This window comes from Armigeres subalbatus, chromosome 2 (assembly GCF_024139115.2).
Source record: "Armigeres subalbatus isolate Guangzhou_Male chromosome 2, GZ_Asu_2, whole genome shotgun sequence".
Lineage (NCBI taxonomy): Eukaryota > Metazoa > Arthropoda > Insecta > Diptera > Culicidae > Armigeres > Armigeres subalbatus.
The window spans coordinates 236,211,218-236,238,228 of record NC_085140.1 but is presented as its reverse complement, the minus strand read 5'-3'; the positions used below and the strand labels follow the sequence as shown (position 1 = coordinate 236,238,228).

At 42.6% G+C, this 27,011-nt stretch overlaps 2 protein-coding genes across 2 annotated transcripts; both read left to right on the top strand.

Annotated features, from left to right (window-relative positions):
- Window positions 1-21,681: 21,681 nt before the first annotated feature.
- Window positions 21,682-23,288, top strand: LOC134209626 (uncharacterized). The gene is made up of 2 exons (XM_062685618.1): window positions 21,682-23,198; window positions 23,267-23,288. The coding sequence occupies exons 1-2, from the start codon at window positions 21,682-21,684 to the stop codon at window positions 23,286-23,288; spliced, it is 1,539 nt and encodes a 512-aa protein (XP_062541602.1).
- Window positions 23,289-23,403: 115 nt separating this feature from the next.
- LOC134216037 (uncharacterized) lies at window positions 23,404-24,375 on the top strand. Its single transcript, XM_062695069.1, has 4 exons — window positions 23,404-23,572; window positions 23,638-23,946; window positions 24,009-24,176; window positions 24,258-24,375. The coding sequence occupies exons 1-3, from the start codon at window positions 23,428-23,430 to the stop codon at window positions 24,026-24,028; spliced, it is 474 nt and encodes a 157-aa protein (XP_062551053.1). The 5' UTR covers window positions 23,404-23,427; the 3' UTR covers window positions 24,029-24,176; window positions 24,258-24,375.
- Window positions 24,376-27,011: the final 2,636 nt, after the last annotated feature.

Sequence of the window (27,011 nt, the reverse complement as noted above, 5' to 3'; positions counted from 1 at the left end):
GTTCCTTAATCAATGCTTCTGGAAGTTCCCTCAGGAATTCCCAAGAAATTCTTCCAGGAGATTCTCCTGGAGATAGACCCGGATGTTTTTGAATGGATTATTCTGGAAGAATTCTCCAGAAGTTCATTCAGGGATTCTTCTGGAAGTTCATTCAGCAATTCCTCCGGAAGTTCATTCGGGAATTCCTCCAGAAGTTCAATCAAAAATTCTCCCCTAAGTTTCTTCATGAATTCCTCCAGAAGTTCCTTCAGGAATTCTTCTAGAAGATCCTTCAGGAATTCCTCCGGAAGTTTCGTCAGGAAGTGCTCCGGAGGTTCCTTTAGGAATTTCTTCGGAAAAACCTTTAGAAATTTCTCTGAAAGTTCCTTTATGAGTTCCTTAGGAAGCTCTTTAAGGAGTTCCTCAGGAAGTTCCTCCACGAATTCTTCCGCAATTTCCATTAACAATTTCTCCGGAAATTCCTTCAGAAATTTATTCGGAAGTTTCTTCAGAAATTCCCTTCCGGCCTCCTCAAGTTTCTTCAGGATTTACTCCGGTAGTCCCTTCAAGAATTCCTCGGAAAGATGCTTAAGGAATCGCTCTGGAAGTTCTTTCAAGTGTTCTTTGGGAAGTTCCTTTAGGAGTTTTTCCTGAAGTCACTTTATGAGCACAATTCCTCGGGAAGTTCCGGAATTCTTCGATAAGAGAAACTTCCGGAGGAATTCCTGGAAGAACTTCGGGAGGAATTCCTGAAGAAACTTCCGAAGGTATTCCTGGAGGAACTTCCGAAGGAATTCCTGGAAGAACTTCCGAAGGAATTCCTGGAGGAACTTCCGAAGGAATTCTTGAAGAAACTTCCGAAGGAATTCCTGAAGAAACTTCCGGAGGAATTCCTGAAGAAACTTCCGGAGGAATTCCTGGAGGAACTTCGGGAGGAATTCCTGGAGGAACTTCTGGAGGAATTCCTGGAGGAACTTCCGGAGGAATTCCTGGAGTAATTTCCGGAGGAATTCCTGGAGGAACTTCCGGAGGGATTCCTGGAGGAACTTCCGGAGGAATTCCTGGAGGAACTTCCGGAGGAATTCCTGGAGGAACTTCCGGAGGAATTTCTGAAGGAACTTCCGGAGGAATTCCTGGAGGAACTTCCGGAGAAATTCCTGGAGGAACTTCCGGAGGAATTCCTGGAGGAACTTCCGGAGGAATTCCTGGAGGAACTTCCGGAGGAATTCCTGGAGAAACTTCCGCAGGAATTCCTGGAGGAACTTCAGGAGGAATTCCTGGAGGAGCCTCCGGAGGAATTCCTGGAGGAACTTCCGGAGGAAGTTCTGGAGGAACTTGCGGAGGAATTCCTGGAGGAACTTCCGGAGGAATTCCTGGAGGAACTTCCGGAGGAATTCCTGGAGGAACTTCCGGAGGAATTCCTGGAGGAACTTCCGGAGGAATTCCTGGAGGAACTTCCGGAGGAATTCCTGGAGGAACTTCCGGAGGAATTCCTGGAGGAACTTAATATTTATTGTTTCTTTCACATCTCTTGAATTCTCAAAGAGCACCATTCGTATTTTGTATACTTGAAACATTAAAATAACTAGATCACATTGAATGGTTCCTTCCAAGCAACTTTTATCCCTTTTTCTCCGAGGTGCTTGTCAGTCGGGTAATCAATCCTGATGGGAACTAGTCGATTCCTAGCAGGGAAGAACACGAACAATCGGAGAAAACCACAGCGACGATTAAGAACTGATGATCAGAAGCACGGTTCGTGCAATTGTAAATCCCTCATCTTCATCAAGTCGAAAGCATAATTGCCGATTGTACTGAAGGAATGCGGATTCGACAACGTATCGCTGCTGAAAGTGTGTTTGAGGAAAACAGTGGGGCGAGCGTGTAAAGGTAATCGTACCATTTATTAGAACTGCGACAACACACACAAGCTGGAAACAGTTTTAATTAGTGATCACCGATATGCAAAGATACTACGGAAGCACTGATAATGATAACTTATTATATACTCAGATCAAAACGCGAGTACGCCATCAAAAGCATCATGAGATATCCGAACGTTCAACTTGGCCAGTGGAGTTCAAATCGACTGCTGGAAAGTTCAGCGCTCTTTGATAGACGAATGAGAGCGCCCTAATTCACTTTGTCGCCTACAAGAACATGGCTACTTCCATCATGGTCACTTGAAGCTCATTACAGTCGGAGAAGCAGTAGACCTGAAACAAATCGCAAACAAAAACAACAGAATGGAGAAAACTTAACAAAACGTCATTTTACTTGCGGAAAAATCAGTGCATCAGTGCATTATTCCGCAAGGAAAGACGTCAGTCTGTGTTTTTTTCACTGCAATACGCCTACTATTAGCAAATCCTTCGTTTTCCTTGGCAGCTCCGTACTGCTTAAGAAATGTTAGCAGCAGAATCATTCCTTGACCGCTACTTGTCCTATCTATTTGCACAGTACTTTAGAAGTCCATACTACCCTTAACGTTGGACGGATCGAAATCAATGACCCGTAACGCTGGGTAGACACCTTTACGTGGTGTGTTACGGGGTAAGATCTAACACGGTTACATTGCCAACTACAGGCAAATCCTGACCCAACGAATACCTTCCTCATTATCCAACTCCGTGATATTTATGAGTGTGTCGCCAAGCCGGTGGCCTCTCGTTAAGTAACACTTCCTTCCTGTCCCTAGTTACGGTGAAGATGGGCATGGCCAGGAGTAGTAATCCTCATGCTTTTGTTATTTTTGTTTAAGACTGGAATCAAGGACCACTCCCCTTCTTGATTTCTGATAGCATTCTAGATAAGGATCTCAAAAGTAAAACATGAGAATCACTATAGTGTCCAATCTACGAATTACACCGTAACAATGCTAATGCTAATGCTAACGTTGGACGGATCGAAATCAAGTGTAAGGGTTGCGGACAGGGATTGAAACCTAAAGAGAAAGAGCAAGTCTCTCACTTATCATCTCTGTATACATATACGATATGTAGCATAGCGCGAGAAACTTTTTTCGCAAACTGTCATGATAGAGGGGTTAGGGACAAAAGGCCGAAAGACAAAAGGTCGAAAGGACAAATGGTCGAAAGACAAAACGTCGAAAGACAAAAGGTCGAAGGGACAAAAGGTCGAAAAGGACAAAAGGTCGAAAGGGACAAAACGTCGAACGGGACAAAAGATCGAAAGGACAAAACGTCGAACGGGACAAAAGGTCGAAAGAAAAAAAAATATCAATAAGAAATGCGAGAGGGACAAAAGGTCGAAATAGACAAGAAACTGAAACGGAGAGAATCAATCTCGCCCCAGAGTTGGCCTACATAGTTGATAAAAAATCCGCTCTTTTATTTTTCATAATTTTTAACAGTTAAACATAATTCATACAGTAAGTACAACTTAAAGATGGATGTTTGATTTTTCTAAATGTCACTTCGATTTGTCAAAATGGCGCACGCCGCACATAAAATATACCGGCGTGTATTACACGCAGGTGTATTTTTAATGCACGCGTCTGCGTGGCTGAGGCGTGCGCTATTTTGACAGATCAAAGTAACATTTAGAAAACCTAGATATACATCTATTATTTGCACTCATTGAATAAATTTTATTAAAAATAGTGTTAAAAAATTAAGTGAAAGGGAGTGAAAAAAATAATGAAAAATAAAAGAGCAATGTTTTGCAAACTGTATAGGACAACTCTGTCTCGCGCAATACAGGTTTTAATTCAACAATTCAGAAAATCATAATATTGTTTCATAGTCATTACCCCTTCTTTGAAAATTGCTCATTCTTCAACTTTGATTAATGAGATGGGTGTGTAATTTCTGCTTGATGTTAAATGCATTTCACAAATTCCTTTGGAATACACAAAATTTGTTATCAACTTGTTCTTGATCGACCTTTTGTCCCTTTCAATCTTTTTGTCCTTTTCGACTATTTGTCCCTTTCGACCTTTTGTCCCTTTCGACCTTTTGTCCTTTCGACCTTCTGTCTTTTCGACCTTTTGTCTTTCGACCTTTTGTCCTTTCGACCTTTTGTCTTTTCGACCTTTTGTCTTTCGACCTTTTGTCCTTTCGACCTTTTGTCTTTCGACCTTTTGTCATAGATTCATGATAGAGAACTTATTCGGGATGTTATACCCCATGATTAATTTCTTTTAGAAAGCTCCAGAAGTGGGGAGCACTGGCTCTGATGATGCATTTCAACTTGTTCTACACAGCTGTGCAGTAACCAACACGAAAGGAGCAAAAACAAAGCGAGAATCACCATTTTTCTGTGGGGGCTGCCTATCCGATTCTGTTTTCTCGCACATGTATACAAGTTTGATAAATTTGTTATCATGGCTTGTTATGATTCGGAACAGTTTTTGCCTCTCTTTTATCGTTGTTCGTTATCTATCGAGAGCGATTTCTGCAAACCCTGGTTGCGGATGAAATATCGACATCATTTGTTACCTTAGATGGATTGAAGCAGGGTGAAGCACTCTCAAATCTACTGATCAATATAGCGCTCGAGGGAGCGATTAGGAGAGCTGGTATGCAAGGAAGCGGTAGCATAATAACAAGATCGCATATGCTCCTGGGCTTTGCGGACAATATCGATATTATCGGTATCTGAATGCTCAGGGAGGACAATCGATCTTCTTAAATACCAAATAAGAGATTGTACCAACGGAACCAGAGAACAGAACCCAATCACATACAGATAAGAAAGCAGACATCTTTCATTGAACAAAATAACTCAATATAAATGCTTGAGCTTAATCTAGTTTATAGTCCTACTCCTACTATTGTACACAATTAAGCAATTAAGGGGGGTATCGTTATGGCTGTTGCCTGGTGCATGCACATGAGGAAGAGGAGTTTTTGTGGCATACTTGCCCGAACATGTTACTTGATCGAAGTGTGTTTCCAAAAGGTATTTTAGTTACCAGATAAAGATTATCGCTTCGGTTCCCTTTGTTCTGCTGTCCGAGACATGTGTGGTACCTAACTGTCAAATTGTTTGTTTTTTTCCTCCATTGACATTTAGATCCCCTATCCTCGCAAGCAAAAGATGTTCCGGGCAGCGACGACAGCGACAATGTTTATCTTGTAACTAAAATATATTTTGTGTTTCCCGTTGAAAGTTAAAGCAAAATCTATAGACCAATGCAAATTCTAACTTAACCTCACTTATTTTGACAGTTCACAGAGCTTGTTTACAAGGTGTTAGAAGAAAAATCGATGAGGGGAAAATTAAAGTGAACATTAAAGTTCCGTTAAGGATGCTTGGAACTTGATGTGAACCATAGTGAACCAATTAGTTCGGTTAAGAGTAAATTTAAGTAAAATCTGAACAAATCTGAACTTCTGGTTGCTTGGGTTGTTTTTTTACCACGAGTTTCATATTAAATACACTTTTTACAGAATTTCAATTACTTTTATATGCACATATCAAAGAACAAGTAATTGACTACTTATACTAAGAGAATGTAAGGTAGGTATGTTTAGTCGAAAACCATTTCCCACTAGACCAGCAGCAGACAAAGCAGAGATCAATTTTCGTTCGGTATTTTCTGATCAACCCATTATGGGAAAGATCAATATTTTATTTATTTTTCCAATCAAATTTTAAATTCACACCTCAAATAATAAAATGAAGCCACTAAAAATCGAGGAGGGTGGTGACAGAAGAAAAAAATAATATTTGTTCCGGCCTTATTTGATGATGAACACGTTCAATTCAAAAATTGTAATGAAACGTATGAATTGTTATGAAACGTGTTCAATCTCTAAAAGTAATGAAGTTACGAACGTGGCGTCTTCTACAAAGTTTTTCAAGTCCGTAAGGTCATTAAAACAATATTACGAACCACGTCGATTACGCATGTGGAAGGACGTTAATAGATCTACGGAGGTGGCATTTTTATTACGAACGATGCCCAACAGATGGACGTAGACTTATTGCATGTGTAGCATAGTCTACAATCTGGTACGGAATACCAGTGTGGTCAAGAGACTGGAAGCAATGTCAAGAAATTGATGTTACAAGCGCATACTGTACCATATCGTATAAGGTGGTGTGTATCATTGATGGGATAATTCCGATTTTCATGTAATGCATACCAATGGATTGAAAGACATTTAGTTGAAAGATGTTTGATCGAAAGGACATAACGCCGAAGGGTCATTTCTCTCCCATTAGAGACCAATAATGTACCAAGAGACATTAAGTAAAGAGGGTGAAACACCAAATATGAAGCGAGACGAATTTGAACAAAATTCATCCATGTATAAAGATGTATGTTAAATGTATGTTATTTGATGAGCGACTACGGTAAAGACTACTGTGCTGCTATGAACACCAAGTTTAACCGGTAACGATCGTGTTGCTGTCTGGGGGGCTGCGGGACCTCAGTGTAATAATATCGAGGTCATTTCGGCTCCTGCCTGCTTGGGTGCTCCTCTCCAATGTGAGTTTGCAAAAGGTGCCGTTAGGTGGTTGCAACCTGTCGTCGTCGGGCACCGAAAGTTTCCACCTATGTAGTCATGTGTATTCGATTGCATTGTGCTTTGGCATTAGTGGGACATCATGCAATTGAGCATTGTTCTCAAAGTTCTGTACAAAGCTATCCTAAATCGAATACAGGGGAAGAATAACACGATAAACACGACCTTCCGAACACGACACGATTCAACGAATTCCAAGAGTTCATCTATTTGTTATTCATTGACCACAAATAAGTTTTCGGTCCTTTGAACCAAGAATATCTGCGGTACACCTTAGACGCAAGGGAATTCCTGAGAACATCGTTCGTCTTATCGATGTGTTCTATCACCGTTAGCCTCCCTCGTCGTAATCGACAAAATCAAGGTGGGTGCGATTGATCGTGTACCAAACCGTAGGTTACTTTGGTAGCTTATTACTTTGTAGAATCTGAACGATTTTCATTCGAGTAAGCCTGGTCAAATGCTCCCATGCTTGGATGTCAACAACTTAACCAACTTAACGGTAATCGGGCAGGCAGTGAAGGTCGAATACTATCAATATCTTAGCGACTAGCTAGCGTCAGTCGGCGGAACCAAGAGCATGGGGGCATGGATCAAGAAGGATAGAGCTGTTTTTGCAAGTTTACGAAATATCAGATATTTAACCGCACCGAATTTCGAATATTCAACTCTACAGTGAAATCTATGGTGGCGTGTATCAGCAGAGATCACGCGGCAGCTGCAGCAAGTATTAATCAACTGATGTCTACATTTTATAATTCGGTGGCCTCACAACTAGATCCCGAATGCTGAGCTCCTTCAACAATACTATTCAAATCCAATTTTCCAAGAAGTGCCCGCAAGTCGGAGGTTAGTATCGGAGGGTATGGAAATTGCCCACCGGTGAAATTGTGTGTGGATGTCGAGAAACCAAACGGAATATGCTTTCTACAAACCCCTACTTCAACAGAGATTTCGTTCCACATGTTTTCTTAATGGGCACCACAGATACTCATTTCTAATTTTTAAGCTATCATGATGAGTTTGACAACTGAGCTTAAACGTAGTTTTTAAATACATTTTTTGTGAGCCACAGTGGTATACATTTTTGTCGAGGTCGATGACGCGAAAATTCTATTTTTTTGCTCATTTTAAAAGAACGCCTGTACTAATATATCTCTGAAAATAAAACGTAAATGAAACTACATTGATCGTAATTTCAGTTGTAAATCTCTATCAAAAGCTTCGTACGCATGCGTTTTGATTATTATAGGCGCTAAAACGAGTTGTATCGTTATTGCTATTTTCTCGCTTACGAATATATAAAAATGATTTTCCGGGTACGTACATTGGTATAATATGTGACAATAGAATTTCGGGAATTAAATAATTATGTGTGAACACGCGAGAACTGAACCTGCTCACATGTGCCAGATTTTAGCAACGTACATATCGACAAACCGAACTATTTTCGGATCGGACAGGACGACGCAGAATTTTTGATTTATGCCAGCGGAAACTAGACAGAGTTGTTTTACAATTTTGAATCGCCTCACGAGTCACCGTCTATCATTACGTGGCATACACGCGACATCAACGGGGAAAAAACAGCAATCGCAGATATAAATGATCTGTTCTGGGTGGCTCGCTGCCCGGCAGCTCAGCGCCACGATCTATCCTCTAGGTTCTGTGTTAGGAAGGTTGTGTATCGGATTCAATGGAGTGGAAAATTCTTCGATTTGATGAATCGTGTGCAGTAGTATTTGGCAATGTTTCAGGACTATACCCGTAGTAACCGGAACATGTTTAGGTTTTTGGCAATGAAGTTGGTGGTGAGTTTTAATCTTAAAGATAAATGTTTTGGGTCAATCAACTTTACGGCATTTGTTCAATTGGGGGTAAACACATTTTGAAGATGGGTGGTACAAAGGTAAGAAAACTGACGTAAAAATACCACTTCTCTCAAATCGGGTATAATCAAAGCAAATTAATTCGCTTTGTTCGACAACTGTTTGCCTTGAAACAAAGATCGCAGCCAGCTAATAAGATTAACAACAAACGAGAATCTTTTAGTACATCTTTGAACATTTATATCTTGATAAGATGTTTGAACAAAACCCTCAATCTCGATTCATGAGTATTTAGCACGCATGAAGTAAGCCAATCTTCTGGTGACACCACTCGTGCTAACTTATCAGACTCTAACAGTTCCTCTGTTACTTTTGATCTGTCCATGAAGAGGTTAATGGAATACCTGATTTCCTTCGTGTGGAGGGGCAAGCAAATATGGGCACGCCAGCGAGGAGAGAAGCTATTTCTCAGACGATTTCGGTGTTTTCAATGTGTTTCATAGCACCTGATTTAAGCTTAAAGAGCCTAATTTCGGGTATATCGCTGAGCTAGCAGCTGTACACTATTCACGTATCTTCTAACCAGAGTGCGGAAAGCTTTGAATGCTTTATCATTATCATAACGGTCATGCACAATTACCATGGATTGGGGCCCTTCTCATTGTTCAATTCTGGAAATGAGAAAGCGGACTCTTTGGCTTTGGGTGGGTACTGTGGAAGGTGTTATTTACGATTGGAAAATCACTTTCGATGAATTTTTCACATTATTTCGTCAGGAAATCTTAATCAGTTGGTAGCAGAAATGGACCAACGGCAAATTGGGTAGATGGCTGTATTCAATTCGTCCGCAGGTGTCGAAGCATCCATGTTTAAAAAAATGAATATAAAACGAAACTTCATTCGAAACTTTTAAATGCAGACCATTTCAGTGTGGGGCTATCGGAAGGCAATCTCACTGTTTGCGGTGAGGATTATCAGAACATTGATCATGTAGTGTGGGCGTGTGAGGAGTATCCTGACTGGCGAAACCAAATAGCTGAACGAACTTCGTGAAAATTGTACCACTACCTTCGTATTACTCCCTCCAAAGTGATGTTGAATAGCAGCAAATATTATATAGATAGCAGTCAAGAAAGACCATTACCTTTCCGTAACCCTCTACGCTTTTCAAAGGGTTTCGAGAATGCTCCTGAAACTTGAACTTCGCACATCATCCGATCCATCGTTGCCTTAATCAACCGTACCAGTTCATCCGGAAATCCATGTTCGTAAATTCGTTGCCAAAGCTGATCTCGATCGATTGTATCATATGCGACTCTGAAGTCGATGATGATGTGTGTGCACGTTTATTCGCAGCATTTCTGCAATATCTGGCGTACGGCGAAAACCTGGTCCGTGGTGGATCATTCGCCCATGAATCCCGCCTGGTACTGTCCTACGAACTCTCTTGTCTAGTCTACGGCATACAGTTTGTAAATGGAAAATCTTCCTACGGCAGAATCTCCTCCTCCAAAATCTTGGTAATTACCCAGTGTAGCGCTCTAGCCAGTGCCTCACCACCTTATTTAAATAGCTTTCCTCATACTTGGCACACTGTAGCTTTGGTAAGGCGTGCCTACTGATACATGCAGTTGTGTAGTGTAGTAGAGTCTATTCGCTTATCATAAGACAAGTTGGTACTATCTCATTTAACTCCACCATTCGATTACTATTAAATCTCACCATATCCTGGGCAACCCCGCCACTCACAGTGACGAGAGAAAGGGTGAATAATTATCTAACCTAACCTTTCCATCTTTCTATTTAACTAAATTGTCTTTGATGTGTGCTTTTTTCGTGATATTACTTTATTGTTGTCGTTGCAGCGGGTAGATTAGAACCAAAATCACCATCACAACCATCACAACAACAAACAAAGTCGGCCAACAATTCGCTGCAACACACCACATTTTTGCAGAGTATTGATGAACTTAATTTAGATGATGCTGTTGACGATCCAATCAACCGATCTAGATCATGCGATGACACATCTTTTTTCGAGGTTCTGGACGAGTCCGTGGTGGGTTGTCGAGTGTACACAACTTTATCCCAAGAAATCCGCCGCGTTCAAAGAATTTCGGAAACACGGTTCGATCGTTCTTCACAATCGGTACATCGCGCTTGAGATCCAGTTGAAGAAACTGGTCAAAGTGAAGAAACGTGGATATTGGCGCACTTTTGTTGAAGGTTTATGCTGTCCTGTCTTCGGAAGTTGTTGGAGAAGATGATTCTCTTCCGACTAGACAAATGGGTTGAATCGAATAGTTTTTTGTCAGATATACAATTTGGTTTCCGCAGGGGCAAGAGAACGAACGACTGTCTTGCGTTGCTTTCTTCGAAAATTAAGCTTACTTTCGCTAAAAAAGAACAAATGGGCTCAGTTTCTTTGGACATTAAGGGGGCTTTTGATTCAGTTTGCGTTGATGTCTTATCCGACAAACTCCACTCGTGTGGACTTTCACCAATTTTAAACAATTATTTGTACAATTTGTTGTCAGGGAAGCGTATGAGTTTTTCTCATGGTGACTCGGCCACTTCACGAATTAGCTACATGGGTCTCCCCCAGGGCTCATGTTTAAGCCCCCCTCTTTCAATTTTTACGTCAGATTAATGCCTTGATGAATGAATGTCTCATGCCAAATTGCTCGTTAAGGCAGCTTGCAGATGATTGTGTTGTATCCGTTTCGGGGCCAACCGCAGTTGATCTGCAAGAACCGTTGCAAGATACTCTGGACAATTTGTCCACTTGGGCTACGAAGCTGGGTATCGAATTCTCTCCGGAGAAAACTGAGATGGTTGTCTTTTCAAAAAAACATAAGCCGGCAAAGTTCCCGCTCCAACTGATGGGTAAGAAATCACTCATAGCATGTCTTCTAAATACCTCGGGGTCTGGTTCGACTCGAAATGTACCTTCGGGAAGCACATTGTGTATCTGACACAAAAATGCCAGAAACGGATCAACTTCATGCGATCAATAACCGGAACATGGTGGGGAGCACATCCCGAAGAACTTATGACGTTACATCGAACAACCATTTTGTCGGTCCTCGAATATGGAAGTTTCTGCTTCCAGTCCGCGACTAAAACACACATGCTGAAGCTTCAACGGATTCAGTACCGCTGTCTCCGTATCGTGTTAGGATGTATGAATTCGACACATATGTTGAGCTTGGCAGTACTTGCGGGAGTACTGCCACTAACAGCTCGTTTCGCAGAATTATCGCTCCGGTTCCTCATCCGCTGTGAGGTTCTCAATCCATTGATCATTGATAACTTCCCGAGTAGCACAAGTCAGACGAAAATGGTTGCAGCAACTTGATTGTGACTAAATATGGTCACATATGAGTTGCAGCAACCTATGTGAAGCATGTGTGCTGCTAGGGTCGAGAAGCTGCTCGAACAAAATCCTCAATCTCGATTCATGAGTATATACCACTGGTATATGACGCTGGAGGTAAGCCCATCTTCGGTTGACACCAATCGTGCTAACTTCTTAGACTCTTGTTGATGAAGCAGGAGGTTCATGGAATACCAGACTTCCTTTATGCGGAGGTCATACCTCCATTATTTGCAAGCAAGTAGGAGCAGCCAGTGAGGAGAGAAGCTTTTTCACAGACGGGTCAAAAATGGATGACTCCACTGGTTTCGATGTTTTCATCGTTTTTCATAGCGCCTACTTAAAGCTCAAAGAGCCTTGTTCCGTGTATACTGCTGAGCTAGCAGCTATACACTATTCACTCGAGCAAATCGCATACCTACCTCCTGACACCTTTTTCATCTTCACCGATAGTCTAAATTCCTTGGAGACTGTTCGGTCAATGAAACCGGTTAAGCACTCAGCGTATCTTCTGAATGGGATACGGAAAGGTTTGAGAGCATTATCATAGCGGTCTTACACGATCACCATGGCTTGGGTCCCTTCTCATTGCTCGATCCCGGGAAATGAGAAAGCGGACTCTTTGGCTAAGGTGGGCGCTACGATCGGATAATCACCTTCGATGAATTTTTCACATTAGTTCGTCAGGAAACCTTGAACAGCTGCCAACAGAAATGAACAAATCTTGAGTTGGGTAGATATTATTTATTTTTTCATACTGAGGCCGAAGTGGCCTGTGCGGTATATAAAAGTCTTCTCCATTCGGCTCGGTCCATGGCTACATGTCGCCAACTACGCAGTCTACGGAGGGTAGATGGCTGTATTCAATTCGCCCGCAGGTGTCGAAACGTCCATGGTTCAAACAATTGAATATGGGACGAGACTTTATTCGAACCATGTGTCGTCTAATGTCCAATCACTACACTTTAAATGCACATCTTTTCAGAGTGGGGCTCTCGGAAGGAAATCTCTGTGTTTGCGGCGAGGATTATCAGGACATCGATCATGTCGTGTGGGCGTGCGAAGAGCATCGTGCTAACTGAACATCTCCGGGTCCGAAGAAAACAACCAAAGGCTATTAGGGAAGTGTTGTCGGGCCTTGATCTCGAATACATGTCCCTGGTCCACCAATTTTTGAAAGTTGCTGATGTAAGACTGTAAGCTTTGTCTGCCCATTCCCTTGTCTGTCGTACCCCATATCGAATGTTTTTCTCTTGTTGTTCATTTTAATGTCTGTCGTTAATCCCTTCCGTATGTCTTCCTCTCGTCGTTGTCTCCCAAAAAAAAAGTTTGTTTGTCCCGTTACTTACTTGATACTTGATGGGCTACAGCTCTTCGATGAACCTACGCCGAATGGAGTATCCTTCTCCACTGGACTCGATCCTGGGCCAATCGCTTCCAGTCGCCCTGAACATTGTTTGTCCCGTTACAGATGTAAAAATGCGAGGAATGTAAACTTTGTGAACATCAGCATCGTAATTACTTAAGCACCCTAAAATCCTTTCGTTTCCTACTGTATTATTGTATTCCCTAACCTCGACTAAACCGCGAGTCTTTCGGTTCCCCAAAACTAACACTATGTATAAGAATCAAGAAATATATTGTTAAACTTGATTTCGGCTCCGTAACGCTTCACGGCAAATGAGCCTTCCAAACAAACGAAAGATTAAAAAAAAAGAAACTGAAGATTGGCAGAGGGCCATATTAGATAACAAGCATTGTTGAAATCGCTGTTATTCTGCCTAACGTCCACCCAGGAACGGCTTGGATAGTGACGTGGTGTCACGCATCAACAGACGGTGAGTTTTATCACCCTCCGGATCGCAAATCTGATTTGAATTGCATCCAAAATCATATTAGCTCGATTGGAACTGTTTTCCCCAAATAAAGCTTGAATGATTTTGCTTTAGTATTTGACGACTACAATCAGCCTGGTCTGGAATCTACAATCCAACAAGCCAGGAGTATATTTAGCGATTCTGAATACGCCTAGAGATATGATCAACTTCAACATTATTACTTCACTTTGTGTTTCTTCCAAAGTATTTGAAGTCATTGTCAACGACGTATTATTCGCAGCCAGTAAACACTACATATCACCTGACCAACACGGCTTTTATCCAAAGAGATCGACATCCACCAACCTCATTCCATTCACGTCTGTTAGTCTTCGAAATATTGACTCCGGAGCACAGGTTGATAATTTTGCAAATTTGACATTTTTGGACATTTCAATTTTGTGGTTCGGTAGTGGGCACCCTTGAAAACTCAGCTAAAAATGAAGAAGCATGAATGGAAACCACCCAGATTTAAAAAAAAAGAATAATTTATTCATTCTAATAGCCAGGAGGCACTAAAAAATCAGATCAATCCACCTAGCAGTGATTATGCCTCCATCGGTGCATTATGGAGGCTATTGGAAAATCACATAAGAAAAGTCTAAAATAGCACTTTAGGTAAATGGGTTTCAATTTTTCATTGATTTACGTTTTATTGATATACCTCACAGTAAAAAATCCTGATTAATCACCCAAGCGGTTTTTTTATCCCATAGTCCGATGTGACCAATTTTCAATAGGAAACAATAGGAGAGGATTCCCCGTCGAATGCAAATTGTTGCAAGTAAATCAGTCAACGATTTGTTCCAAACAGTGTGGATATAATAACTAGACATACCTAAAGAACAAAAATATAAAATAAACTCATTATTTCAATTAATTATGTCTAAATAATTATATAGGGGACAACTAAAACGATATTGAATGATTTGTCAATAAAATAAAGGTGCCCACAACCGAATTTCGCAGCCTTTTTGGAAAATGATGAAAAAAAATTCGCGCTAAAATTTTAATGGCAATCGTTATTGAGCCTTAAAATAGATTAAATTTACTGTATAAATATGCATTTTTTCTTTTTGACGTAGGATTACGTCTTTCCGGAACATTCATTCCGGTCATTCTGCAGTTTCAAATTTGAGACCGTCACGAAAAGTGATCATGAAGTATGGGCTAATAACTCAGCCGTCTTTCAACCGATTTTAAAGATTTTGGTGTTAATCGATCGACGAACTCTTTAAGATTTTGCTCAACTATCGAAAAAATGCATTCAAAGTGCTGAACTATTGAAAAATTGAATTTTACTAGGCACTGAAAATCGGTAAACCAACCAATCGCGATGTGCATCGCAAGCACAGACATCAAAATCGTGCAACCTACGGGCTCGACTCCAATCCTCAGTTCAACTAAATTTTCTCGGAGAGCGGGCACAACGATGACGCCCGTAGGAGCAGTCTCAGCAGAAAGTGGAACATCGAGAGGCCATCGCTAAAAGCAACAATCTTCGGACTATCGTTTAGTTACTGTTAGTGGCGCATTTTGGAAAGAAAACCGGTTCTTCTCAGGACCAAAATTTTATGAGAAGATAGAGTTGATTGCAAAATGGCAGCGATTACGGTCCCCGCATACCAGTGGCGTCACTGAAAATGTTTTCTTAATAGTGACTATTTAGCAGAAAAGTGAAATTTTTACGCAAGATACGGACTATCGTTTGTTTGCTATGATTGATTAGAAAGGCGCATTGTGGATCAACATCAATTCTTGGCAAATGTACTATTGAGAGGTAGAGCCAAAATATTTTCTTCAAAGTGCACATCATAACCGCTTGGCGACGGTAAAAAGTTGGAATCTGCTATCTATTAAAAGTGCAGGAATTCAACAATGATGACGTCTCACGTCATTGAGTTGCGTAAAATCAGATTTTCCCAAGATTCTGATTTCGGCGTACTTGCTGTTTATTATTGGAAAGGCGCGTCATTGGAAACAAAATCATCTTTTTACACGGGAGAAGGTTGAACCGAGACAAAAATCTGCAAAAAATGCAAATCATAATCGCTTGGTGACGGGCAAAGTTCTTTGGCTGTAGCAGCCGATGCGCTCCTTGCATGGAGACGTTCCAAAACAATGTATTAGGATGGATGACTTCTATCGTGTTCCAGCGGCAAATTCTAAATTGGCTGACAGTGGCATCAGTAGTGGAAATTCATTACAAAATTTTGATTTCCGGCGTGCACGGTACGAAAATTCCTCTCCTCTTTGAGTGAGACTGTGGCCCTGAAAAGGGCCGTTTAAAATGAAGCTACTTCCACGTTCATTCATTAGGAGCTGACTTACTTGGTGACGACTTTGGAACCCTCCGAAACGGCGGGCTTGGCCAGCTCGACACGCACGAAGATACTCGACGCCTTCGATGAGACGCCCTTCTTCTCAGCCTTTTCACTGTCGGTGATTTCTGGTCGGCGCTGCGATGTAATTGTCCTGCCGAATTTCCGAGAAGTAGTAGTAGTAGTATATTACTACTGATGAGACGCCCTTGATGATGATTCTTCTCAGCCTTTTCACCGCCGGTGATTTCTGGTCGGCGCTGCGATGTAATTGTCCTGCCGATTTTCCGAGTAATAATTGTCCTGCCGATTTTCCGAGAAAATCAGACTTCGGCTGGTCAGAATACGTTTGCATGGACTTCGAGGCCCCGCCCTTTGAGCGCCGTATCGTTGGCATCGGCTTGCTTGCTCCGCCTTTCTTTCGTTCGATGCCAATGCATTCGTACATAACAAGGGCCTCTTCTTCTCCTTCTTCTTCTTCTTCTTCTTTTACAAATCAAATTGCAAATTATGATCGCTTGGCATCGGCTTGTTTGCTCCGCCTTTCGTTCGTTCGATGCCAGTGCTTTCGAACATAACCAGCGACTCTTCTTCTTCTTCTTCTTTTACTTCTTAAAAGTGCAAATTACAATCGCTTGGCGTCGGCAGCAGCGCAAGCGCTCTTCGGAGTTTTGTCGCGTTTTAGCGGTAACTTATCGAGCGGCTGACATTGGGGTCGGTAGCAATGAAATGAATTTTTTTCTAGATTCTGCTTCGGTTTTGTTGCTGCTTGTGATTGGGAAGGTGCATTACTGAAAACAAATGGGTTCTTTTCAGAATCATAATTTCACACGAGAGAAGATTGAGCCGAGACAAATGTTTTTCAAAGTACAAATCATAAGCTTTATTGCTGCTTGTGATTGGATAGGCGTATTGTGGAAAACAAATTGGTTCTTATAATAACTATCATATTACATGGGAGTATTTTTGAGCTGAGACGAATTTTCTGCAAAGTGCAATTCATAATTGCTTGAGAGCAACAGAACAACGCCGTATTTAAATAAATATGAAAATTGTTAACATTTGAGTAAATTTTCAATCGAATATCATCTCTAATCCCAGCACCTACTAAACAGGGGTATTCTTGAAATAAACATTTTCTCACCAGGTTCAACTTGGCATTCAATATGCATGCATTCTCTAGCACAGACATCACTTTTTAATAGCTAACGTGATGCAATTTTCATATTTTTTCGATATACAGTTAGTGTCTCGTATCACATCGGTGAAGTGAGAAACATTAGTTGTGCTTAGAAGAAGTTTATTCGATACTAGTGAATACAGTGCGATGTCGCAATACTTGGCAGCGAAGTATAAACGCAATTCCAGGAAGCGTGAAAGGGATCAACAATCGGACGCACCCTCAAAGCTTCCAAGGACGGACGCTGAACGGGCACGGAGTTATCGGGCCAAGTTGAAAGCGGCCAAGGGTAGTACGTCGTCGGCTACCGGTTGGGACGCTGGCGAAGGGCCCTCAACTCGAGGTAGGAAGTTATTATTAGCAGCAAATGTGTAAATACATATCAATAATGTGAACTAATCTTCAAATTCTATGATGACAGTATAGAAATTTTGCATTTTATCATTTTAATAGCAGATTTATCTATAAATGTGAAATTATCAACGAATATTTTCTATTACCTATTTTCTATTACGAATACCTCTATTTCTCTTTGCTTGTCGTCGAATGTATTACATTGTTATTACACATAATTTATATATTATTTTACATAAATGTAGCATTGACAACATGGTAAGTACTTTTAACGGCTGAAGTTCTTCAAGTACTTCGAAATATATACTGCAAATGTTTACTTATTAGCTTATTTAGCCTGAATTGTTTGTTGGGTTTTTATAAATCGCTAAACGATAAATGGAACAATATAATTCCAATCCCAAAAGCCCAAAAGTTCTTAGATATTCAATTTGTTAATATAGTTCCGAATTCATTCACTTGGTAGGTTACATTAGCCTGCCAGTAGAGTTGAAATCCCACAATCGGTAACATTTGGTCCTTTGATTTGGTGTTGAATTAAATTTGCAAATCGATTGTGTTTGAATTTTGCATTCATGTATTAATGGATAAGATTTGAATCGAATTTCTATTTTGTCTTGAGTTTGAATTTCGATATATTTTTCGGACATATTATTTAATTGTTCTGAATTTGAGTATGATTCGGATTAAATTTGAATTAAATAGTTGGAGCTTCTCAAATATTATTTTTATTTAATGAATTATTGGGTCGTATTAAATCTACGGTGTCTTTTACTTGTTTATTATTTGATTCAATTGAATTTTGAATTTAATATTTGGAACAATAACATATTAGATTCCAGCGAATCGCAAAATTTTAACAAATAGATTTTTATGACATAAAGTTAAGATTTACTTAAACTTTTGGATAGTGTGTTTTGTACAAATATATCCTAAACACATGCTACTTGAATTTTATATTACTATGCTATTGTTGTTTATAGTACGCTTGGCAATAATTTTCATTTCATCCTTAATTTTCTTAAATGTCTTATTTTCCTTGGTACACTCATTTTATCTGCTAATCCTTTTGGCTATTTTGTACATCTGTCTGTCCATATGTTTTACTCTTCCCGTGTTACAATTTCTTCGAGTAGAATTCAACTTAATCCGTGCTGATACGGTCGTAAACTCTGATCATGAAGATTCCGACGCCGGTGAAAATGTTGTGATGCAGTCCGCAAGAGCAGATGTCGATGATGAGCGTGGTGACTTTGAAGAAAACGTGTCTGCTGTCGATGATGATGGCGAACATATTTCTTCCCTTTTAACACAAGACAAACCCAATTTCGATCGGGCTGATCGGGAGTTCCAGAAACGTTTCGTGGAAAACGATTTCGGTTGCGCTTGTGATGTGTGTGCTAGAATCTGGTTCAGGAATGATTTGAAACCAATCTCCGACTCAAATGCTGCCGTGTTACTGGCGACAAATTATTTCGAAACGGTGGAAGGATTTTTGGCGTGTGCTACTTGTCGAACAAGCCTGAACCGCGGATCAATTCCCACATTGTCGCAATCGAATGGCTTTACATATCCCAATTTTCCGTCCAATTTGCCTCCGCTAGACCCACTCACCACAAGACTGGTGTCTCCCAGGATCAACTTCATGCAGTTTCGTCGTTTGCGGCATACTGCAGGTTTGTGGAAAAGTTATTTTAACTTAAAAATGTATTACATCAAATAAATATATGATTTTCCTAACCTATTTTCATTAACATGCAACAGGTAGTTTGGCAATAATCGGCCAAATTATCAACATTTCAGTCGACGTGGCCCAGATGGTAGGCGAACTTCCCCGCCACCTGGATGACGACTATGCTATCAACGTGTGCATCAAGAAACACTTCATACACAAATCAAGTTACTTGTCCGGCTACGTGAAGAAAGGTACCGTTAAAGCATGGCTGAACTATCTGGTTACTACACCGCTCTACAGGCGGAATGGAATTGTTTTCAATGAAGAAAACTTGGCTGCGATCGGACAAACAGAGCAGACGGATATTTCGGAGGAACGTAGGGCAGTAGACCTTGAAGTCGTCGACGAGATGAACGAGGTAGAAATGATGATTGGACAACAACATACGCTCATGTGGAATGAAGACAAGTGTCTGGAACTTGCACCGGCACAAAATCAGAAACCGCTTTCCATTATCTACGATGAGTTTGCTGAGGAGCTGTCTTTCCCCGATATTTATCTTGGTCATCCGAGATGCTTCAACCGTGAAGTCCATGTGACAGCGTTCATGATGGCTACTAGCGAGGTGCGACGTCGGGATCGGCGGGGCGCGAGACCGGAGCATATTTTGTATATGGCCATGAAAATCATGCGGCTGCGGGTATCGGAAGGATTGAACAATACCTTTAAATGCATGGGCACGGCCAACATAACAAGGGCGCAGTTGCAAGATCAGGAATTTTTGGAAAGCTGTATTGAGCGTAACCTCTCTTTTCTGAAATCTATTCCGAACTCCGTTCAATATTGGCAGCAAAGAAAACGGGATGTTTTCGCCATGATCCGGCAGCTGGGGAAACCCACGATGTTTTGACGATGAGTGCAAATGAAATTAGATGGCCTCACCTACTAAGCATTCTGCGGAAGCTTTCTGGTGGCTCTAACATTGCGGAAATGGACGATATTGTGCAACAGTTGTCTGCACTCCAGCGTGCTACACTTGTCCGCGAAAATCCTGTCACGTGCTGTGCATATTTTCACAAGTTGGTAAACATCTTTCTGCGCCTTCTGTCATCGACCAGGTTGAGCCCGTTCGGCAAATACCACGTTGTAGATTATTTTAAGAGGATCGAGTTCCAGCATCGTGGCAGCCCGCATGCACATATTCTGCTCTGGCTGGCGAACGATCCCCGTGAGGATGTTTCCGAAAGAATGCCCGCTACTGTTGAGTTGATCGATTTTCTGTGCTCCATCAGATCGGAAGATCTGCCTGAGAGCTATGGCAATCAGGTGGGTTTAAATTTCGCATAGTTTCTAGCAAGTAATCACTCACAATGTCAAACCCTTTTAGGTTCATAAACACACGTTTACGTGTTTCAAGCGAAACGATAAACGTTGCCGGTTTAATATTCCGTACTGGCCAATGGATCAAACCAGAATTCTGATCCCTATTACAGCCGGGGATGGCCGACTTCAACAGCTAAACAGAAAGGCAGCGAAAATGCGGGAAGCTCTTGAAACGAAGGTCTACGATAGCCTTGACGCGTTTCTCGTTGATAGCAGTTGCACGTACGATTACTACTTGGACGTGATTCGCTCTTCCATTCGCCGACCAACAGTTCTGCTGAAACGTTCCATGACGCAGCTTTGGACCAATCCATTCAATCCTTGGATCGCTGAAAAGCTCAAATCCAATATGGATTTGCAGTTTGTGCTGGAGGAGTTTTCATGTGCTGCTTATGTTGTGGAATACGTAAACAAGACCAAGTAGTTTACATCGTGACCTCATAAAGCTCCAGGAAGAGCATCCAGACCAGGACTACAATGGATTGTTGAAGAAGGTCAGCATAAAAATGTTAAATTCCGTGGAAATGTCTGCCCAGGAGGCTGCTTGGTATTTGCTTCGGCAACCGATGTCAGAAGCCAGCCGCAAGGTACCATCCATCAAATGATATAGTTTTCACAATTTAGAATTCAATTTCGTTTTAGGTTGAGTTTATTGCGACAATGTGGCCACAAGAGCGAATAAAATCCAAGAAGCGGAACAAACAGATGGACGAAGAGGATCTCGACGACAATTCCACCGATGTGTGGACGCTAAACATCATCCAACGGTATGAACTGCGCCGAGGAATGGATGATATCTGCTTGGCGGATTTCGCAGCATATTATTCGGAAGAAAGATCCACGAAGCATTCATATAGACTCCGTTTAGTTCCCCGTGTATTGCGTTGGTGCTCATACAGTATGGCGGAAATGGTCGACTATAAGCGTGAGATGGTTCTCCTCTTCCTACCGTTCAGGAATGAAGTCTGCGATGTACTTGATCGGAACAAGTTCCTGAAGTTGTATGAAGACAACGAGGCCGCCATTTTGGCAAAGCACAAGGAGTATGACTGCGAAATGAACTTGGATCAGGTTGTGGAGGAATACATCCGCATATGCAGCGAAGACGATGAGCAGCAGGTGATTGCCGACCAGAAGCGCGATGAGTTCGTCCGCGGCAGCTGTCGTCAAACAGCGATCAAATGTCTTGTCAAAGCAAGAATATTGTGAAATGGTGCGTGCCACGAATGCAGAGCAGCGGGATTTGATTGTGCAAGTAATCCACAGCTTGCATTCCTCTGAAGAAAACTGCAAACCAGTGCAAATATTCTTCACTGGCCCGGCGGGCTGTGGCAAAACGTTCACTTTGCGCATTCTAATGGAGACAGTGAACCGGTACAGCCAAGCTCATAATAAGCAGCACAACGCTTATGTAGCATGCGCATCCACTGGAAAAGCAGCGGTTGCAATAGGTGGAACAACAGTGCATTCCGCATTCCGGATTTGCATGTCGCGTAGGCAAAGCTCAAAGCTGAGTTTCGAGGCATTACAACTGTACCGGAACGCCTTCGCCAACGTGAAGCTCATCATTATCGACGAAACAAGCATGCTGGGTGCTGATGTCCTCAACACAGTACATGTCCGGCTTCAAGAAATCACGGGGAACTACGACGATCCATTCGGTGGAATGCCGATCGTATTTTGCGGCGATCTTCGTCAATTGCCACCGGTCAATGCACGGGCGGTGTTTAAACCGAGCATAAACTCCATGCATGGCGCCGTTTTATGGCAATCTCTCGACTTCTACCCATTGGTTCAAGTTATGCGACAAATCAACGAGCAGTTCTCCAGCATTCTCACAAAAATTGGCAACGGTGAGCGGATGTCGTCTGAGGAAATCGAGCTTATTGAAAGCAGGTTCCGTACGGAGGAGTGGTGTCGGCAGCATGTCCCTCGAGGGATCCGGTTATTCCATCGGAACGCTGATGTCGAACGGTATAACTCTGTGGCGTTGATGGATCGAGAGGCTGTCGAATGTACTGCAGATGACCTATACTCTGGTTATAAGGACAATTCCCAGCTGGCCAGTGCTCGCACAAAGGTGCATAAGATGAGTGTAGTAGAGACTGGTGGCTTACCGTATCTGTTGCGTCTTGTTCTTGGTACACCTTATATGCTGACCACCAACGTGGATGTCGAAGATGGCATCGTGAACGGAGCGATCGGAGAGCTCATGCATGTTGAGTACAACGAAGAAAACTCGCAGCAACAGGCAATCACGAAGTTTTGGATGGCATTCGAAAATGAGTCCATTGGGAAGATGTTGAGAGTGAAGGCCAGACCGCTGGTGTATTCGAGACCTGGGGTGCTACAAACAGGCTGGACTCCAATCGTCAAACGATCGGCGAACGTAACCCTTAACGGTGGTGTTAAGTGCAAAAGAGTTCAGTTTCCCGTCGTAAGTGCGTGTGCCCTCACAGTCCATAAGTCCCAGGGAGGCACATTCTCGGAAGTCATATATAATTACGATAAGGGTCAGGAACAGCAGCTAGTTTACGTTGGTCTTTCCAGGGTTACATCAATCGACGGATTGTATCTGACGAATGCCAGTAACTCATTCCGGTTCCACCACGGAAAGGGTTCTATGACCCCTAGAATGAACGACCTTCGGACGGAACTTGAACGTTTGAGTAACCATCGTATGCGCACCATTACAGACGATATCATGGAAGCTATAACCGCAAACAAGTTGGCTTGTACGTTGATGAGCATCAATGTACAAAGTTTGAATGCACACTCGTCGGACATTGCAACAGATCGGGTGCTTACCGCCGTTGATTTGCTTGCAATGAGCGAAACTTGGCTTGACAACGGCACAACCACAAACATCAATGGATACCTTTGTGTTTGTCAAGAGACGCATGACGGAACAAGAGCGGGAGGAGTGGCAATATTTGAACGTGCTGGTTCGTCGACTATGGCCGTTTCTCACGCCATTACGAAGCTCAATGAAAGCTATGACCCAGCATTGAGTGTAGCAGACGAATATGGGGACTGCTGTGCTGCAGAGGTTTCGATCATGGAAACCCGCACGTTACTGTTTGCGGTATATATTTCACCAGGTATAATCAAATAGTAGTTGTGTTTGTATTTAAGTGTGTTGCATTACATTTTGAATATTTACTAGGTACCACCCTGAAGCAAAAGAAATATTTCTTAGTGCGCAACCTCATAAAGTACACCCATGTTGCCATGCCCGTGGTAGTGTCGGGAGACTTTAATATTGATGTGACGAAAGAGGAGAACAGAGATTTCATCTGGTTCATGAAGCAGTTTCTCTATCTGGATTGTGCTTCGGATCCAACTATAGCGACTACTCTGGGTGGCACATGTCTCGATCTAACGTTCACCCGGAACGTAAGTGTGGAATGCAGGAGATACTGCACGTACTTCTCCTACCACCGGCCTATTTTGTCGATTCTTGCGGTGTCCCGAGGTAAAACTAATGATTTAGAATTAAACATAGTTCTCTTCATCAGTTATGTTATTTTATTCTAGAACCGATGCCATCCCAGTGAAGTGAATTAACGTCACTGATCGTCGTTGGTCCGCTAGTTCATCTGCCAAAACGTTCGATTTCAACCAGAATGACCAATCATTGACATCAGCCGGACAGTCCGTAGCAAAAATAGATAATTGATCCTGAAAATGAAACTTGAGTATTTGGTAACTAAATTTATATTTAGATCATAATGTATTTAATATGAAACATTCTTTCCGTTTTGTTCTTTTCTTTGTTTTCTACAGATTCAGCCCAACAGTGGATTGATGCATCCTTTAACATTCATCGGGACCACGGCGTACATCACTTCAAAAGGCTTCAAGCCAACATAAACAAACGGCCCTTTTCAGGGCCACCAAATATTCATGGAGGAAGTAGTAGTAAGTAGTAAAATTCTTCTTTATTTAAAACATGTTTTGTTCTACAATCATTTTTATACATGTACAGTGATCGGCCGGCTTGGCCTCCAACTTCAATTTCAATTATTGTTATTATTATTATTATCATGCTATTACTTAATTTTTAAAATATAATGTATCATGACGGCCTTTAGGAGGCGCTGGTGTGTTTTTAAAATTTGATAACCTAACTACTATGTACACTAATATTTACAATAAAAAATTTGATAACCTAGATTGGAACTAGCGCCCTAATTGGTGCCTGATCCGAATGCAAGCAACGGACCTAAACTTTTCTTTACACTCACCAAAGCGTTCATGTAAGGTTTTATTCCGGCCAGACGGTGGACCTCGGATGTTCTTGTCCTGGGAGGGTGTTGAGGATCATCCTCAGGAATTTGTTTTGGACCCGTTGAAGTTTGAGGTGGTGGGTTTTAGCGCAGCTCTCCCAGACCGGCATGCCATATTCGATCACAGGGAGGATGATTTGCTTGTAGACAGCAAGCTTATTTTCAGGGACAATGACGACCGGCGGTTGATCAAAGGGTACAGTAGTTTCAACAAGACGTTACACTTTATCACCGTTTTGTCAACCTGATGCCTAAAAATAAGCTTGCTGTCAAGGTCAAGCCAAGGTAGTCGGCCTCATTGGTCCATTCCACAGTCGTGCCATTGAGGATGATTTTACAGTCCCCAGGCGGAACAAGTTTAGGGGATTTTGGATGGGGGTCAAAATGATGACCTGGGTCTTCGCCGCGTTGATACAGATCTTCCAGCTGGTAAGGTACTCTGTCAGGGCATCCAGGCCTCGTTGGAGTTTTGCCACTAGCGCTCTGATCACTCTACCGTTGTAGACGATGGATGTGTCATCTGCGAACAGAGACAGAATGCCGCCTTCTGGAGGTTCTGGCATGTCGGAGGTGAACAGATTGAAAAGCAGGGGCCCGAGGATACTGCCCTGGGGAACGCCTGCGACGATGTTGTGCGCATTGGAACTCGCTCCGCTGATTGAGACCCGGAATGTCCTTGCCGACAGGTAATTGTTGATGATTTTCACCAGGTAGCTGGGAAGATTGTAGCGTTGTAGTTTGTACACCAGGCCATCATGCCATACATTGTCAAATGCCTTCTCGACATCGAGTAAGGCCATGGCGGATGTTTTCGAGACAAACTTGTTCCGTCTGAGGACGTTGGTAACTCGGGTCAGTTGGTGTACAGTTGACCGACCGCGTCGGAAACCAAACTGTTCCTCGAGCAAGATGTTGAGATTTTCGGCAGACTCAAGTAACCGGTGATGAATAGCTTTTTCGAATAGCTTGGATAATCCTGAGAGAAGGCTGATGGGACGATAGCTTTTGGGTGAGGAAGGATCCTTCCCAGGCTTCCGGATGGGGATGACTTTCGCTGACTTCCAGGCCAATGGGAAGTAGCTGAGCCGGAGACACTGATTGAAGATCAGCGAGAGGTGCTCAAAGAACGGCGCACTCATGTGTTTGAGCTCGAGATTCAGGATGCTGTCGAAGCCTGGGGCCTTCATATTCTTCGATGATTTGATATAGGCCGTCAATTCACCAGCTGAGATCTCCAACTCCTCCGAGAAGTCGTTGGGAATCAAATGGATGTTGTTAGCATGCTCGTTGACGGCTGCTTCGTGTGGACTGACGATGTTCTTCCCAATTGTGTGAGCTGACGAAGTGACGACTTATTTCAGCGACCTTCTCTGCAGGAGTTATCAAGCGATCTATAGAGCCATTATTGTCTAGTAGATTTTAGTATTTTGATCATTTTCCAGAACGGCTTAGCATAATCTGGGAGAGTGCGGATCTTATTCGAGAAATCGTTAGGTCCACCATTCTGGCCTGGATAACTTTTGTGATTCGATTGCAGCGTGCCTTAAGCTCAGGCAGTCCAGTACGCTGAAACTGCCTGCGAGTGACATTCCGCAATCGAATCAAATCTTTGGTGAGTGTATCGATGTTTAAGGAGTTGCTTACCTGCCGAGCCGTCGGTACGTGTTGCTCTCGGGCCGCCGTGATCGCCTCCTCGATAGCGCACAGCTGGCGGTCGATACTTTCCGGCGTCTCCGGACGCACCTCGTAGTCGACGGTGTTATCGACGCACTGCTGGAAACGCTGCCAGTTCACTCGGTGGTAGTTCCGCCGTAACTGCTGGTGCCGATTGACCGAGGAGCCCAGTTCCGCCACCACCGGATAGTGATCCGAACTGAGCTCCTGGTATACAACCGGCTGCGAGACGTGGTCACTCAGGTTTGTTACGTAGAGGTCGAGCGTTGCGTGGGCACCGGACCGACTCAGCCGAGTGGGGAATCCGGGCTCAGGATCGTGTAGTGGCCTTCCTCCATGTCGTTGCTCCAGATGGTGCCGTTTCGATTGCCGCGACTGTTGCCCCAGGCTTGATGTTTGGCATTCAAGTCGCCGGCAATGATATACTGGCCTTGCCTCCGCGTCAGCTTGACGATGTCCCATCGAAGGGCAGCCGATGATCCATCGCCGGCTTTGGCTTGCGTTGGACAGTACGCCGCGATGAGCGTGATTGTGCCGACCGAAGTGGTGATTTTGACACCGATGGCCTTGATGACAC